Genomic DNA, 14,143 nt, shown 5'->3' with positions numbered 1-14,143 from the left:
CTAAAAGGACTGAGACCATGTTCACACAAAAACTTGCACACGGATGTTCACAGCATTATAATAACCAAAAAGTGGAAACAACTCAAATAAACAGATTTTTAAAATGCATATCCATGGAACCGAATAGCACTCACTCATAAAAAGACCGAACGTGCTACACGATGGATGAACTTTGCAAACACGACACTAAGTGAAGGAAGCCAGGCACAGAAAGCCACAAATTACATGATTCCATTTACAAGAAATGTCCAAAATAGGCAAATCCATAAAGACAGAAAGTAGATGAGCAGTTGCCTGGGACGGAGCGGAAGGCGGAAACTGGAAGCAACCGCTGGGGCGCGTCTCTGGGAGCAAAGGGAGTGACCTGGGATTGGACAGCCGGGGAGGTGACCCAGCCTCCTGAATCTGCTGAAAACAGCTGAATCGTACACGTTACATGGTGAGTTTTATGCAAAATGTTGTTATATGAATTATACTTCAATTTTTAAAGAAAATAACCAGGAAAACATGTACTTTAAAAGTGCAATTTTAACTTGATAAAATACATACAAGGAACATACCAAAGTCCTCATGTGATTGATGGGACAACAAATGAGTCTTTTTCTTTTTTTTTTCTTTCTTCTTTTGGCTACACTCACAGCATGTGGCAGTTCTCAGCCCAGGGATCAAACCCACACCACAGCAGTGACCTAAGCCAGGGCAGTGACAACACCGGATCCTTAACCCGTTGAGCCACAAGAGAACTCCCAAATGATTCTTTTTTTTTGTTTGTTTTTCCATTCTTGCCTATGAATTCCAAATTTTCTGTCTTGACTATGCATTACTTTCTTAGAAATAAATAAACAGAAGCTAAACTCCTCTTAGGAGTTATTCATATGAAGGAATATATTCCTTTAGGGTCAAATAAATCACTTACAAGATATTTTGAAACACTAAAGGGAGCTCCCTGAGTAGGGGAAGCTATTTCCTGGCTCGGGACGGGTCCTTGTACAGTGGCAAGACTGCCAGGACCCTGTGCCTCCCCCCACCATCTCCCTAAGGCAGCTGTTCAACTGCTAGAAGACCAAGGTGTGGGGTAAGCTGCTCTGTGTGGGCTTTCAAAAGAGCTGTGAGCCTTCTGCAGGCTCTCTTATGCGCAAACCACTTGGTTGAAAATCATACCTATATTTAATAATGTAACTTTTTAAAACTGGACAAGCATAAATGTATAGTAAAATTACCCCTATAAGCCAAAGGACAATTCTATTTAGAAAGGCAACTTAGGTAGTGGCTAAGAGGAGGGGGAAATTCAGCTGCGTGAAGTGGAAACACTTTTAATTTTAAAAACAAACAAACAAAAAAACCCTTCCAAATTCAGTGAGTCAATTACAAACTTAACCCAGCCCATTCTGTTTCCATAGAGGCTGAATATCATATGTTTACCCTTAACTCTAATTATTGAGTCCCTAATAATGCAGTTAAATGTGGGTACAGTTAAATCATATCGAGACACTTACTTTAACATCAAGGCATTTTAATTTACAGACTATTTTAAATCCCTCATAAAGGGTCAGGAGTTTAGGCAACTAGCGAGAAGCCTTGACAGCTCCCTTCTTCCAGCAACAGTTACAGTACAAGACGGCACAAACTTGCTGGGGTGGGTAGAGTACAAACAAAACAAGGCCTGTTCTGAAGGTTCTTTCAGTCTCTCTTCCTACCAGACGTAAAACTGCATCTGTCAAAAAGCACCAAAGATGCGGCATCCGATGGTCAGTTAAGGAGAGCTTCCTAGGTGAGCCTGTCCCCTCTCAAGCTCACCCTTGTTTGACGGTCAATCAGTCACCCAGGAGCTTAAAAGGACCTGAGGGTAGGCCTGGGACAGTCTCAGGTCTACCTGGTTCCTTGACTGACTTCACATCTGCCCTATAGTTTTCTAAGGCATTTGCCTTCTATGAACTTTGGCACACGTTAAAGGGTATTACGACATATTCTGATTCGTTCTGTGGTTCTGATGCCCTGAAACAAGAGAGTGACCACCAAAGATTTTCTAAAAAGCCTATCCCGAGATCAAGGCAGGACAGGAAGGAGTGTGGAGGACAAGGAGCAGCCAGTCTTTGGGTGGGGGGTCCAGCAGCTGGACTGGGGGTCAGGCCAGGCAGAGCTTCTGGCCCAGCCCCACCAGCCTCCTCCCAGCACTGTCTACTGGGAGCACGGTCAGTGGTCACAACTAACCCACGAGGGTCCCCGACCCTGAGGCTTACAGCTACTGGCGAGGGTTGGGGCCCCACTTGGCCCCAGCAAGGTGCTGGCAGGAGCAGCTTCAGACCGAACATCACTGACAGCGAGAGCTCGACTGTCGCACCCCCCCCACCACCCCCACGGCAGGGCTTCGGCGAACCGACTCTCCAGGACCGGGCCTGCCTTTTGGAAAAGGCTCGGGGAGTTCTGTGGCCTTTCCAGAAGCTACTCTTCAAGGGAAGATCTCTGAAGGCGATGAAGCAGCCTTGGTCAGGGCTTGGGATTCAGGGCGGCTGCTGGGTCATGTTAACTGGGGTGAAGAACAGGCCGGGGGAGGAGTCTGACTGCAAGACGTGGAGGGACTGGGAGAGGTCAGCGCAGAAGACCGCTGACGACGGACTGGACGGGTGAATAAAAGCTCAGGGCTCAGCAGGACTATCTGGCCAAGGCTCTGCAATAGGAAAGGCTGCGAACCTGACGGGAGAGGCAAGCGACAGCAGGACATGTGGAGGAGGTATGGGTGAGTCGATTGTACCAGAAAATCTCCAAAAAGAAGGGCCTGGTGGGAAAGGTGCAGGTGTTCCTGGGGACCTTGGGTGACACCGCAGGGTACAGCATCTCCTGCAGACGGAAGGCTGCAGTCCAGGCGCCTGGCCCTGGCAGCGAAGGAGCGCCGAGAGAGGCCAGGCTGCCCTGGACACAGGCACTGCCAGCCCTCTGCCCAAGGAGACAGATGCTGGTTAACAGGTGACCAACTGCCACTCTGGCAGTCCCATGCCAGTTTTCTACAAAAAAAACATCTTTGCAAACTTAGATTCCACTCCTGCCGGTTTTTCATGGTCTCTGTGTGGTGACTCTACACAGTAGCCTCATCTTGTCAAGAGGGAGCTTTCCCAGCCCACCCAACTCCAGTTCTTTTGGACTTTGGGGTGTTTCCTAGCACAAGGGACATGTGACATGTGCCAGGACAGCCCCAAGGCTATCCTCGTCACCAGGTACGATAGGGCCGGCCATTTATTTCTGTGACCCTGGGTGTAAATGGAAAACCCAAATCTCTAGGGAGCAAGTTCCAGTCAAAGGTGGGGAAGAATGGCTCAAAACAGGCAACTGGCATGAACGTCACTCAAGCACAATCTCCCGAACAGCTAGCAGGGTTACTGGCTCACAGAGCCCGTCCACGTGCACTGCCCAGCAGAAAGCCACGGGAGCTCAGGGTGGGCAAGCACTGCCAGCCGGGGCCTGCGCTCAATGCTCAAACCTCCCTGTCCCCAGGCCGATCTGCAGCGCTGAACCCAGCACCACACTCGTCTCCGCTTGAAGTCAGGCCAAAAGCATGGCTCGGGTGGGGCAGAGAGGGGCGCCGGCGTGAGAAAATCAACCAAATCCTTCTCGGGAGAGACGCAAGCTCCTCTCAATGGCATTTCTGTGACCTGTTTCCTTTTATGATGTGCATTTTATTTAAGGGCATTTTCATCTATCTCGTGGACTGTTTTTTTCCTTGTTAATAAAAAGAAATCAATTTTGAACATGGAGTTAACAAGCAGGGGTGTGTCTATAAATGTGATGTATATATTTTTAGGTGTTAAGTGTGGGAAAAGTGCTTTGCGGTCGTCTGCATCTGATTTCAGTAAGGTCACAAGTGGCCCTGAGTAGACAAGGCTTTATGGCCTTGCCTTAAAACTGAGGGCTATGGCCACGGCGCTTCAGCCCACTGCCCTGAGGGACCAGCTCCTGGCGCCCACTCTGGGGCAGGTCTTGGGTGGGACAAAGAGGGGATTCCACAGAAGTCTCTAGGACTGGAAGGGGGGGGGGGGCTAGGGAAGGTAGCAGTGGTGAGGGCAGAACGCCAGGCCCAGGCTCTGCCCTTCCTCTGCTTCATTCCCAGTAGCTCAGTTTTTCTACGAGGGCGTATTAGCTGGGTGGCCTCCGGCAGGTTTCAAATGAGTACTTCCTACAGCTGATGAAGCAAAGTGATGGGCTGCAGGCAAATGCACCCGGCACAGTGAGAGACACACAGTGGAGGTTCAAAACTGTTAGCTCTTATTGTGTGCGACTCCACAGCAGAGGGGGTTAGAAGAAAAGAGGTTAGACTCACGGACACAGAAAACAAATTTCAGGTTAGCAAAGGGGGAAGAGCAGGGAGAGAGAGAAATTAGGAGGATGAGATGAACAGATACACACTACTACATATAAAGCAGAGAGACAGCAAGGTCCTCCTGTGCAGCACAGGGAACCATACTCAGTATCTTGTAACAACCTATAAAGGAAAAAAATCTGACAAAGAATATATGTGTGTGTATCTATATAGCTGAATCACTCAGCTGTACACCTGAAGCTAACCCAACACTATAAATCAACTATACTTCAATTTAAAAAAAAGAAAAGGAGACGTTCCCTTGTGGTGCAGCAGGTTAAGATCTGGTGTTGTCACTGAAGCCATCTGGGTACCTGCTGTGGCACAGGTTTGATGCCTGGCCTGGGAACCTCCACATAGTGTGGGTGTGACCAAAAAAAAAAAAAAAAGAAAAAGAAAATTGAAAAATAAAGTAAGTGAACGCAAAAAAAATGTTTACTAAAAAGTATGTAAATGACCCTCCTACATTGGTGGTAGGAATGTAAATTGGTAGAGCCACTATGGAGAACAGCATGGAGGTTTCCTAAAAACCTAAAAATGGAGTTGCCACATGATCCTGCAATCCCACGCCTGGGCATGTATCTGAAGAAAAACACAATTCAAAAAGATACAAGCACTCCAGTGTTCACAGCAGCACTACCACAATAGCCAAGATATGGAAGCAACCTAAGTGTTCACTGACAGACGCATGGATAAAGAAGATATAGATACAAAACAGAATATTAACCAGCCATTAAAAACAAATGAAATAATGCCATCTGCAGCAACATGGATAGACCTAGAATCATCATACTAAGCCAGAGAAAGACAAAACATCATATATCAGTTATATGCGGAATCTAAAAAAAAGAATGCAAATGAAATTTATTTATAAAACAGAAACAGACTCACAGACATAGAAAACAAATTTATGGTTACCAAAGGGGAGGAAAGGAAAAGGATAAATTAGGGGATTGGGATTAAAATACACATGCTTCTATATATAAAAGAAACAACCAACAAGGGCTACTACAGAGCACAGCAAACTATATACAATATCATAAAATAACCTATAATGTAAGAGAATGTAAAAAAAGAATACATATGTGTGTATGACTGAATCACTTTGCTGTATACCTGAAACTAACACAGCCTTGTAAATCCAACTATATTTCAATAAAAAAAAATTTTTTTTGGTCTTTTTGTCATTTCTGGGGCCACTCCCGCGGCATATGGAGGTTCCCAGGCTAGGGGTCGAATCGGAGCTGTAGCCGCTGGCCTACATCAGAGCCACAGCAACGAGGGATCCGAGCCACATCTGCAACCTACATCCGTCTGCAACGTCGGATCCTTAACCCACTGAGCAAGGCCAGGGATGAAACCGCAACCTCATGGTTCCTAGTTGGATTCGTTAACCACTGAGCCACGATGGGAACTCAAAAATTTTTTAAAAAGTATGTGTTTGTATAAGAAAAATTTAGGAGTTCCCTTGTGGCACAGTGGGTTAAGGATCCGGTAGCATCACTGCAGTGGCTTGGGTCACTGCTGTGGTGCGGGTTCTATCCCTGGTCCAGGAACTTCCACATGTCACAAGCACGCCACCAAAAGGAAGAATAATTCAAACAAAAGAGTAGAGTAAAATGAACAAAAAAAATTCTGCCTCTACCTATTCTCACTCCAACTCCCCTCCCCAGAGACATCCAATGTTAACATTTCCAGACCTTCCTCTTAGAGATTTACATCCATAAACATGCTTCTTACACCAACAGAATTATAGCATCTACACTGGGCCGCAGCTTACATTTTGCACCTAACAGCCCTGAGAGGTTTTCTTTCTGTGACAGCACATCAAGATCTTTCTCCCATACCACCACTTCCAAACTGCTAGACCTACTCCACAGGACAAACACGCATATTTTATTTAACCACTCTTCAACGATGGACATTACAGAAATCGCCGTTTTCTGCTTTTAAGGCTGCAATTCTCCTCTTTCTTGGTACATCTTCCTCTAAACACATCCTAACTGGAACACCCAAGAGGTGATCACGTTATAAGGTATCTCTGACTGAATACGTGCAGCCTCTGTGACTCGCAAAATTACTAGTCTGCAAAATAGGGCCAACCCTTCGATAAAACGATGACAGGCTGTTCTAAAAACATGAAGCACTGCCTAACAGACCAACAATAAAGCCACAGAGGGCTTGGTGTGACTACTGGCATGAAGTTACTGAAATCCCTGGGATGGGGAATGAAGCACTTGAGCCCATGGACGGAACCACCACACCGTGAAAAATTTCTGAAATGAAGCCCACCCACCCGCCGGCCCCAGCCACTCATTTCTTGGCCAGCTCCTCTTAGGACAGTCTTACCAGAGTGCCATCGGTCAGGGTGCACCCAGAGAAGCGTTTTGCAAGAAAGCCCTCAAAGTTCGTTGTTCTCTGAATAGCAAAAAGAAGCAATTTCACTTCAATTTCCTTTGCTCGAGTACGCATGATCTTGGCAAGTTCCGTCCTTCAAATCAAAGAAATAAGAACGTTATTGAACAAACATATCATGTGAGACAAGACAAAGAAAGTGGCCTTAGCGTATACTAAAAAAAACCAAAAAACCCCCAAAAAACAAAAAGTATGTGGTCATTTCAAAACCTGAGGTCTATAGTCAACTAAGTTTAATGCTTGGAGAATAAAAACACTCTAAATAAGAACTTTAATGAGTTCCCGTCGTGGCTCAGTGGTTAACGAATCTGACTAGGAACCCATGAGGTTGCAGGTTCGATCCCTGGCCTTGCTCAGTGGGTTAACGATCCGGCGTTGCCGTGAGCTGTGGTGTAGGTTGCAGACGCGGCCCGGATCCCACGTTGCTGTGGCTCTGGCGTGGGGGGTCGTCTACAGCTCCGATTCGACCCCTAGCCTGGGAACCTCCATGTGCCGAGGGAGTGGCCCAAGAAATGGCAAAAAAAAAAAAAAAGAACTTTAAGGTGAAATTATCCACCAATTAAAAAAAAAAAGCACTCAAGTGCTCCATCTCAGAATGTAAGTTGCAAGTGACACAGGAACCCTTAGTAAGCACTGAGCTAGGATCATCTTCCCACACAAATAAATGACAAAAATCAAACAGCCTCTGAATTTACTGAGAATTAGGTAGCTGCAGGATTTTAGCCAAAATTCAAACAATGAAAGCTTGGCAGCAACACTCGCAGGAGCTGACACAAAGATCTGTTGGCTTTGGTACACTCTCAGTCTGCTGCGGACTTCATTTTTCACAGAAAATTAATTTTGCAAGTCACTGAACTGTAGGCTAAAGAGAATGATCAATTTCTCAAGGAATTCACTCTTTCTTTGCTAATCAGGACTTAGAAAGTGACAAGAGCAACTGACTTTGAATCAGTATAAAAGGTTATCTAAATCCATGGTAGCAAATGTGTTTCTGAAAAAAACCCACCACATAGAATGTCTGACACCAAGGGTGAACCCTAAAGCAAATTTCGGACCCTGGATGATAACGATGTGCCAGTGCAGGTTCATGGAGCGCAACATATGTACACTCTCGTCGGGGATGCTGATAGTGGGGGAGGCTGTGTGTCAGGGGGCAGAGGGTATATGGGAAATTTCTGCATATCTTCCTCTCAATTTTGCTATGAACAGAAAACTGCTCTTAAAGAATAAAGCCTACTTCAAAAAAAAACCAAGAGCCAACAGCCCTTAAGAAATTCCCACCAATTTTAAAGCATACAACTTGACTAAACTCTATAATTTTATTTTCTTTGGCTGCACCTTCGGCATTCAGAAGCTCCCAGGCCAGAGGTCAAAGCCATTTCACAGCAGCAACCCCAAGCCACAGCAGTGACAATGCCAGATTCTTAACCAGCTGGGCCACCAGGGAATTTCTGTGTATTCTATGATTTTTAAAACAGGTGACTACTGGAGTTCCCACTGTGGTGCAGTGGGTTAAGAACCTGACTGCAGCGGCTTGGGTAGCTGTGGAGGTGTGGGTTCGACCCCTGGCCCAACACAGTGGGTTAAAGGATCTGGTGTTGCCATAGATGGGGCCTAGTTCACAGCTGTGGCTTGGATTCAATCCCTGGCCCAGGAACTTCTACATGCTGTGGGTGCAGCCATAGGAAAAAAAAAAAAGACAGATGACTATCATGAATTCTAAAGTAACTGAGTTTTGCTCAGATATGGGACTCTTTCTAAAAAATTAACTTGGAGTTAATGTAACTGTGCACTACTAGAAGAGACTGTGTAACTAATAAAACCTAGTTACCACCACTGTTTTAGTGTAACTACAAGGAAAGAATAAAAATTTGCCTCAGGAGTTCCCATCGTGGCTCAGTGGTTAACAAATCCGACTAAGAGCGATGAGGTTGCGGGTTTGATCCCTGGCCTTGCTCACTGGGTTAAGGATCCAACGCTGCCGTGAGCTGTGGTGTAGGTTGCAGACACGGCTTGGATCCTGTGTTGCTGTGGCTCTGGCGTAGGCCGGTGGCTACAGCTCCAATTAGACCCCTAGCCTGGGAACCTCCATATGCCGTGGGAGCAGCCCTAGAAAAAGACAAAAAAAAAAAATATGCCTCTGACTTTAGTTTTGTCATGGATACACTGATCTATGCTTCTTGGGCTTTAATTCTTTGACATAAAGGGACTACCCGGCCCTGGGCTACACTTATGGAAGCTGAAGACAGGATGAATGAGAGAAGGTCTTTAAAATGCTCAGAACACTCGGATGCCAATATTATTAACTATCCAAATTTCCCATCACTGTACTAGGGGTGGGAAATTTGCTCAACAACTGTTTCCTGAGAGTCTCCTATGTCACTGAAATAGACACCTCCCCTGTCCCTCTGGAACCATCTACCTGGCAAGTCAAAACAGCAAAACGATGATGGATATACATACTCACTACACACTGACATACGAGATACAGACACATGGGAAAATGGGGGGCAATGAATCACTACAGGGAAAGCTGGCTGATGAGCTTTCAGTTGGTTAAGAAGGCAGGCTGTTCAAGGCAAGGGCGAGGCTAAAACAAAGTCCTAGAGCAAAGGTAAGAACAGACTGCTGCCTGTGTACCACTCTTAAGGCAAAACCAACACACAGACAAGCGCTCTGGCTCTAGGCTACTGGCCCAGGGCGCTCATGGACCCGTTTCCATTTTGCCTCCCTTCACGTAATGCTCTCTGTCCTAGGGCTGGAACTCTGAAGCTGCAGAAGGTGGCACACAGCTGCAGCTGGAGTTTGGGAGTCGGTCTGGGGTATATAAAATCTGACTTTCGACACAAAAGGAGTCTTCTGAGGGGAGGTAATCCAGCACAGGGAAAGCCGTTCTCATGAATGATGACTTTTAAACAAACAAATAAACAAACAAGACGGGAGAGGTACCAAATCCACAAGAAAACCCAGAACCCATAGAGACTGGACGACTGGTTTCCATGGATTTCAATCAACACCCGTGCATCGCTGGCATCTACCTTGTGATGTGGCAAAATTCCACCGCGATCCTCTCAGCCATGTACCACTCTCGCGGAAACATCCGGCCGTACTTCTCCTCATAGTCCACGAGCTGGCGTTTGATCCAGGCATAGCGTCTGTCAATTTTGTCCAGCCAGGCAACCTTGGGAGGCAGGGAAACAAAATCCACTTCAGAGCTAACAAGCAGTATCAGTTGAAGGAAATAAACAAAAACACACAACCAAGGAAGACATAACCAATGTACTTCTCAGGGTTTTAAAGAATCCAGGCTACTTTTTCACTTGATCCAGAGGCTCTTAACGTGAGGTCTATGACTGGGCTTCAGGGGTCTACAAATTTCCTGAAACTGTCTTCAAAGTCTGATGCATAGGTGCCTTTTTAGGAGAAGATCTGTAGCTCTCATTAATGTCTCCAAAGGGTCAGTGACTCCAAAATGGTTAAGAATCACTGAGCTGTACAGTCAGCCCTTAGGATTCATGGTGCAACAATCAACATTTTAAGACTGTGGTGCTAATAAAGTATAAATCATAGACTTGAGAGAGTTCAATTTTCAATAAAATTCAAAGGTAGCAACTGATTTCATTTGGTCAATACTTACATCCTGGTTTTCTTGAAAAAGTACTAGGTACTCTGACAGATGCTGTTTAATAAACTTTTTGATGATTTCCTGTTTGATTCTGGGGTCCAAAATATTAGCAACCAGACACGCATCTCTCAGGACATTGCTCGGTCCTCCCGGCCTCTGGCAAAACAAACACACATACATGGGTTCAGAAGCCAGAAATGTCCCTTAAATCTTCTGGCCTCTGACAGCTGCTGCTTCTTGTCCCACTCATGATGTTATTGCTACTTCCACTCCCCTGACACTCATTCTTGTGCTGGGGATGGAGAGTTTAGTTACTCGTTCCTCGATGAAAGAATCATTACGCTCGTCTGCAGGAGCCAATATAAAAGCTACTCTGTGAATCAGCAACGAGACATTTTGGAAACAGGGCCAGCGATGATGGGAGGAAATTCTGCTTTCTGAGCGCAACTGAAATCACCTTGCTGAAGAGCCCTAAAAATCAGAATGATACCAGTCTCATCCCACACATGCCACTTTCCCCTGAGTCCAGCCTTGGATTCCTCTTCTTAAGGTACCATATTTGTGCCAAGAAGTGTGGTGGTATTTAAAACCTAAATAGATTCCAAACCATGCAGACAGGCAGCCAAAGGTAAAATAGTACTATACTGGCCCCCGACCTGAAAAAAACAGTAGCAGACTCTCAAGGGCTGTAGGATACGTCATGATGGGAAGGCCTCTGCTGTCACTAAAAGCAATTCAGTTTCGCTGAACCTTTCTTTACAGTAACTCGCTGAATGGACAAGGCTGGCTGAGTGGACCAGAGTAAGAAAAACACCTGGCATCTACTCTTGGCTTGGCTGAAGAGCCATGCAGCTTTGGCACAGTTATTGAAACCCATCTGAAAAATAAATGAAAAAAAAAGTAATGGACTTTAACTAGGTGATGATTAAGGATCTTCCAAATCTTTATGACCTTTTTTTGGTCAGTTCTGTCCAGTTTATCCATCTCAACTGAAGTTCATGAGTTTCCTACGGAGTATTACTTAGTGCCCGAGAGCTAAACTGTTAGAATGCAGACTCGCTCTGTGCTGAGTGGCTGTTCTGTCATCTGCTGAGCACTCGGACGGCTCAAGTCTTGCCTCTGGATGAAAACATCTGATCTGACAGAGAAGTCACAGAAACCAAAACCTATGGGCTCGTGTACTCAGATTTGTTTAAAAAGGACTTAAGAGGAGTTCCCATTTCGGCTCAGTGGTTAACGAATCCGACTAGGAACCATGAGGTTGCGGGTTCGATCCCTGATCTCGCTCAGTGGGTTAAGGAGCTGGTGTTGCTGTGAGCTGTGGTGTAGGTCGCAGACGTGGCTCGGATCCCGCGTTGCTGTGGCTCTGGCGTAGGCTGGTGGCTACAGCTCCAATTATACCCCTAGCCTGGGAACCTCCATGTGCTGTGGGTGCGGCCCTAAAAAGACAAAAAAACAAAAAACAAAAACAAAAAACCATTAAGTCACCCAGTCAGAGAAAAGGGAAGCAAGATGTTAAAGAAAAATTTTTAACCTTACCTGCCTCATGGGGTCCAAGAAAAAGATAAAAAGTAGGTCAACGTTAGTTTTTCCTAAATGATAAAAGTGGGCTTCATCCATGTCTCTGAAACCTCCTAAAACCAGGGTGGACAGTGAGGTACAGTAAAGCAGACCCTGGACTAAGAAGTGGCTAGTGCCTATAATTTTGAAAAAATTTTATTTTAATTAATTTATTTTAGTGGCATGTGGAAGTTCCTAGGCCAAGGATTGAACCTGAGCCACAGCAGTCACGATGCTGAATCCTTAACCACTAGGCCATCAGGGAATTCCACAATGACTATAATTTGTGAGTATCCTTCTACAGAAGGGCTTTCCAATATGAACTCCCTGGAAGAGTAAGGAAGATGAAGTCCACAAAGGAACACTGCACATAAAACATCTGATTGCAGAGTTCCTGTCATGGCGCAGCGGAAACAAACCTGACTAGGAACCATGAGGTTGCGGGTTTGATCTCTGGCCTTGCTCAGTGGGTTAAGGATCCGGTGTTGCCATGAGCTGTGGCGTAGGTAGAGGATGCAGCTCGGATCTGGCGTTGCTGTGGCTGTGGTGTAGGCTGGCAGCTACAGCTCTGATTAGACCCCTAGCCTGGGAACTTCCATATGCCGCAGGTGTGGCCCTAAAACAAACAAACAAACAAAAAACACACCTGATTGCTAGAAGACAGCCAGAATGTACGCAGACACTAAAATCAAGGGCAGGTTTCCTATAGCAAGTAATCTACAAAGCTGGGGCAGCTACCCCACCTACTTCCCAAGTTTCTTTTATGAGGCGCAAAGAAAAGCAACAAAGATATTTCCAGTTATTGAATCACAGAGCAGGTCCCAGAAGCGCCCTTGGCTCGGTAAATGGACATATACCCCCAGATCCACCCACCAAATGGTGCTTCCGGTGTGGGCTTCGGCTCATTTCTGCGCTGCACAGCTCTCTCTCCCAAAAGAGCTCAAATGAGAGAGGGGAAAAAATCCTTCTGAAGTTTCTTCTCTCCCAGACACATGCAAAGCATTAAGATTATGTCTGCTACAATTTGAAGGATGGAGCTAAAAGCAGTTACCCCAGCACGATGATGGCCAAGGAAGGGAAAGTGTGCTACACGGACGAGCAATGTAACCAAGAGCTGGAAGCGAAATACTGTGGGTTTTGCAGACACAACAATAAGAGCTCTGCTCCCAGTGAGAGCTGAGGGGATTACTTCCAAAGATCAGGATTCTGATCATTAGAAGCGAGCCTCCTGTGTCCCTCTCAGAGTTACATAAGCCTGGGGACGCTCCTCCCAGTTGTCTCTTCACCAAACTGAAACCAAAAAGTTATGTAACTATGCTAAAAACACTGCGGCTTGAAAGAACATGGTTTTTTTTAAATATGGCCATGAGAAGATAGAAATTTACCAGGCAGACAAGATATTAGATTTGACAGGGAGTTCCCGTTGTGGCTCAGCGGTCAATGAACCCGACTAGTATCCGTGAGGACCAGGGTTCGATCCCTGGCCTTGCTCAGGGGGTTAAGGATCTAGTGTTGCTGTGACTGTGGTGTAGGCTGGCAGCTGCAACTGGATTCAACCCCTAGCCTAGGAACCTCCATATGCTGCAGGTGTGGTCTTCAAAAAAAAAAAAAGGTATTCGGTTTGACACACATTAAACTAAACCAAAGCAAACCTTTGCTTTCTGATGCTGAGAGGACACAGAGGAGATCAACATGGCTCTGGGACGTTTAACATCAAGGATGGTCTCGTTACTCTGAACTCTGGCAGACGGACCTTACGGCTGCCAGCAAAGGCCTCTGGGATGGTACATGGAGAGCACCTGTAGCGAGCTGTGTGTCAGGCAAGAATGGTGATGACATTTAAAGAGGAAGGGAAAATGCCAAACAATACCTTGGTACCCTGGGAAGGAAATGCTTCTTCAAAATCGGCCAGGATTTGCTGTCCTAACTCAGTCTGGGCGGCCTTCACTCTGAAGGGAAAAGAGAACACCACATCATTGCCCGGAGGAATTTTCAAATCTCCGTTAAGTAATTATGCAAAGATCCGGAGGGGTCAGAACTGCCGGGAGTCTTTAGGGATTATCCAGGAGGAGGGCAGGGGCGGCTAGTTAACAGAGGTCACACACCTTAGCAGTCGGTTTACGACCAGGACCCAGGCATCAGATTTACCAGGTGTGGATTTTCTACATCCCAAGTTCTTCCAGGCCACCCCT

General features: G+C 46.0%; 1 protein-coding gene across 1 annotated transcript in view; it reads right to left on the bottom strand.

Moving 5' to 3' along the window:
* VPS53 (VPS53 subunit of GARP complex) overlaps positions 1-14,143 on the bottom strand; it is a 147,577-nt gene that overhangs the window by 79,565 nt on the left and 53,869 nt on the right. The window contains exons 8-11 of the mRNA XM_047758333.1: positions 13,822-13,900; positions 10,404-10,547; positions 9,805-9,947; positions 6,701-6,842 (exon numbers count right to left, since the gene is read on the bottom strand). Coding sequence (XP_047614289.1) covers positions 6,701-6,842; positions 9,805-9,947; positions 10,404-10,547; positions 13,822-13,900 — 508 coding nt within the window. The remainder of the gene's footprint in view (positions 1-6,700; positions 6,843-9,804; positions 9,948-10,403; positions 10,548-13,821; positions 13,901-14,143) is intronic.

This window comes from Phacochoerus africanus, chromosome 14 (assembly GCF_016906955.1).
Source record: "Phacochoerus africanus isolate WHEZ1 chromosome 14, ROS_Pafr_v1, whole genome shotgun sequence".
In the NCBI taxonomy this organism is placed as follows: Eukaryota; Metazoa; Chordata; class Mammalia; order Artiodactyla; family Suidae; genus Phacochoerus; species Phacochoerus africanus.
Note: the sequence above shows the minus strand (reverse complement) of the source record. Positions and strands in the feature narration are given on the sequence as shown.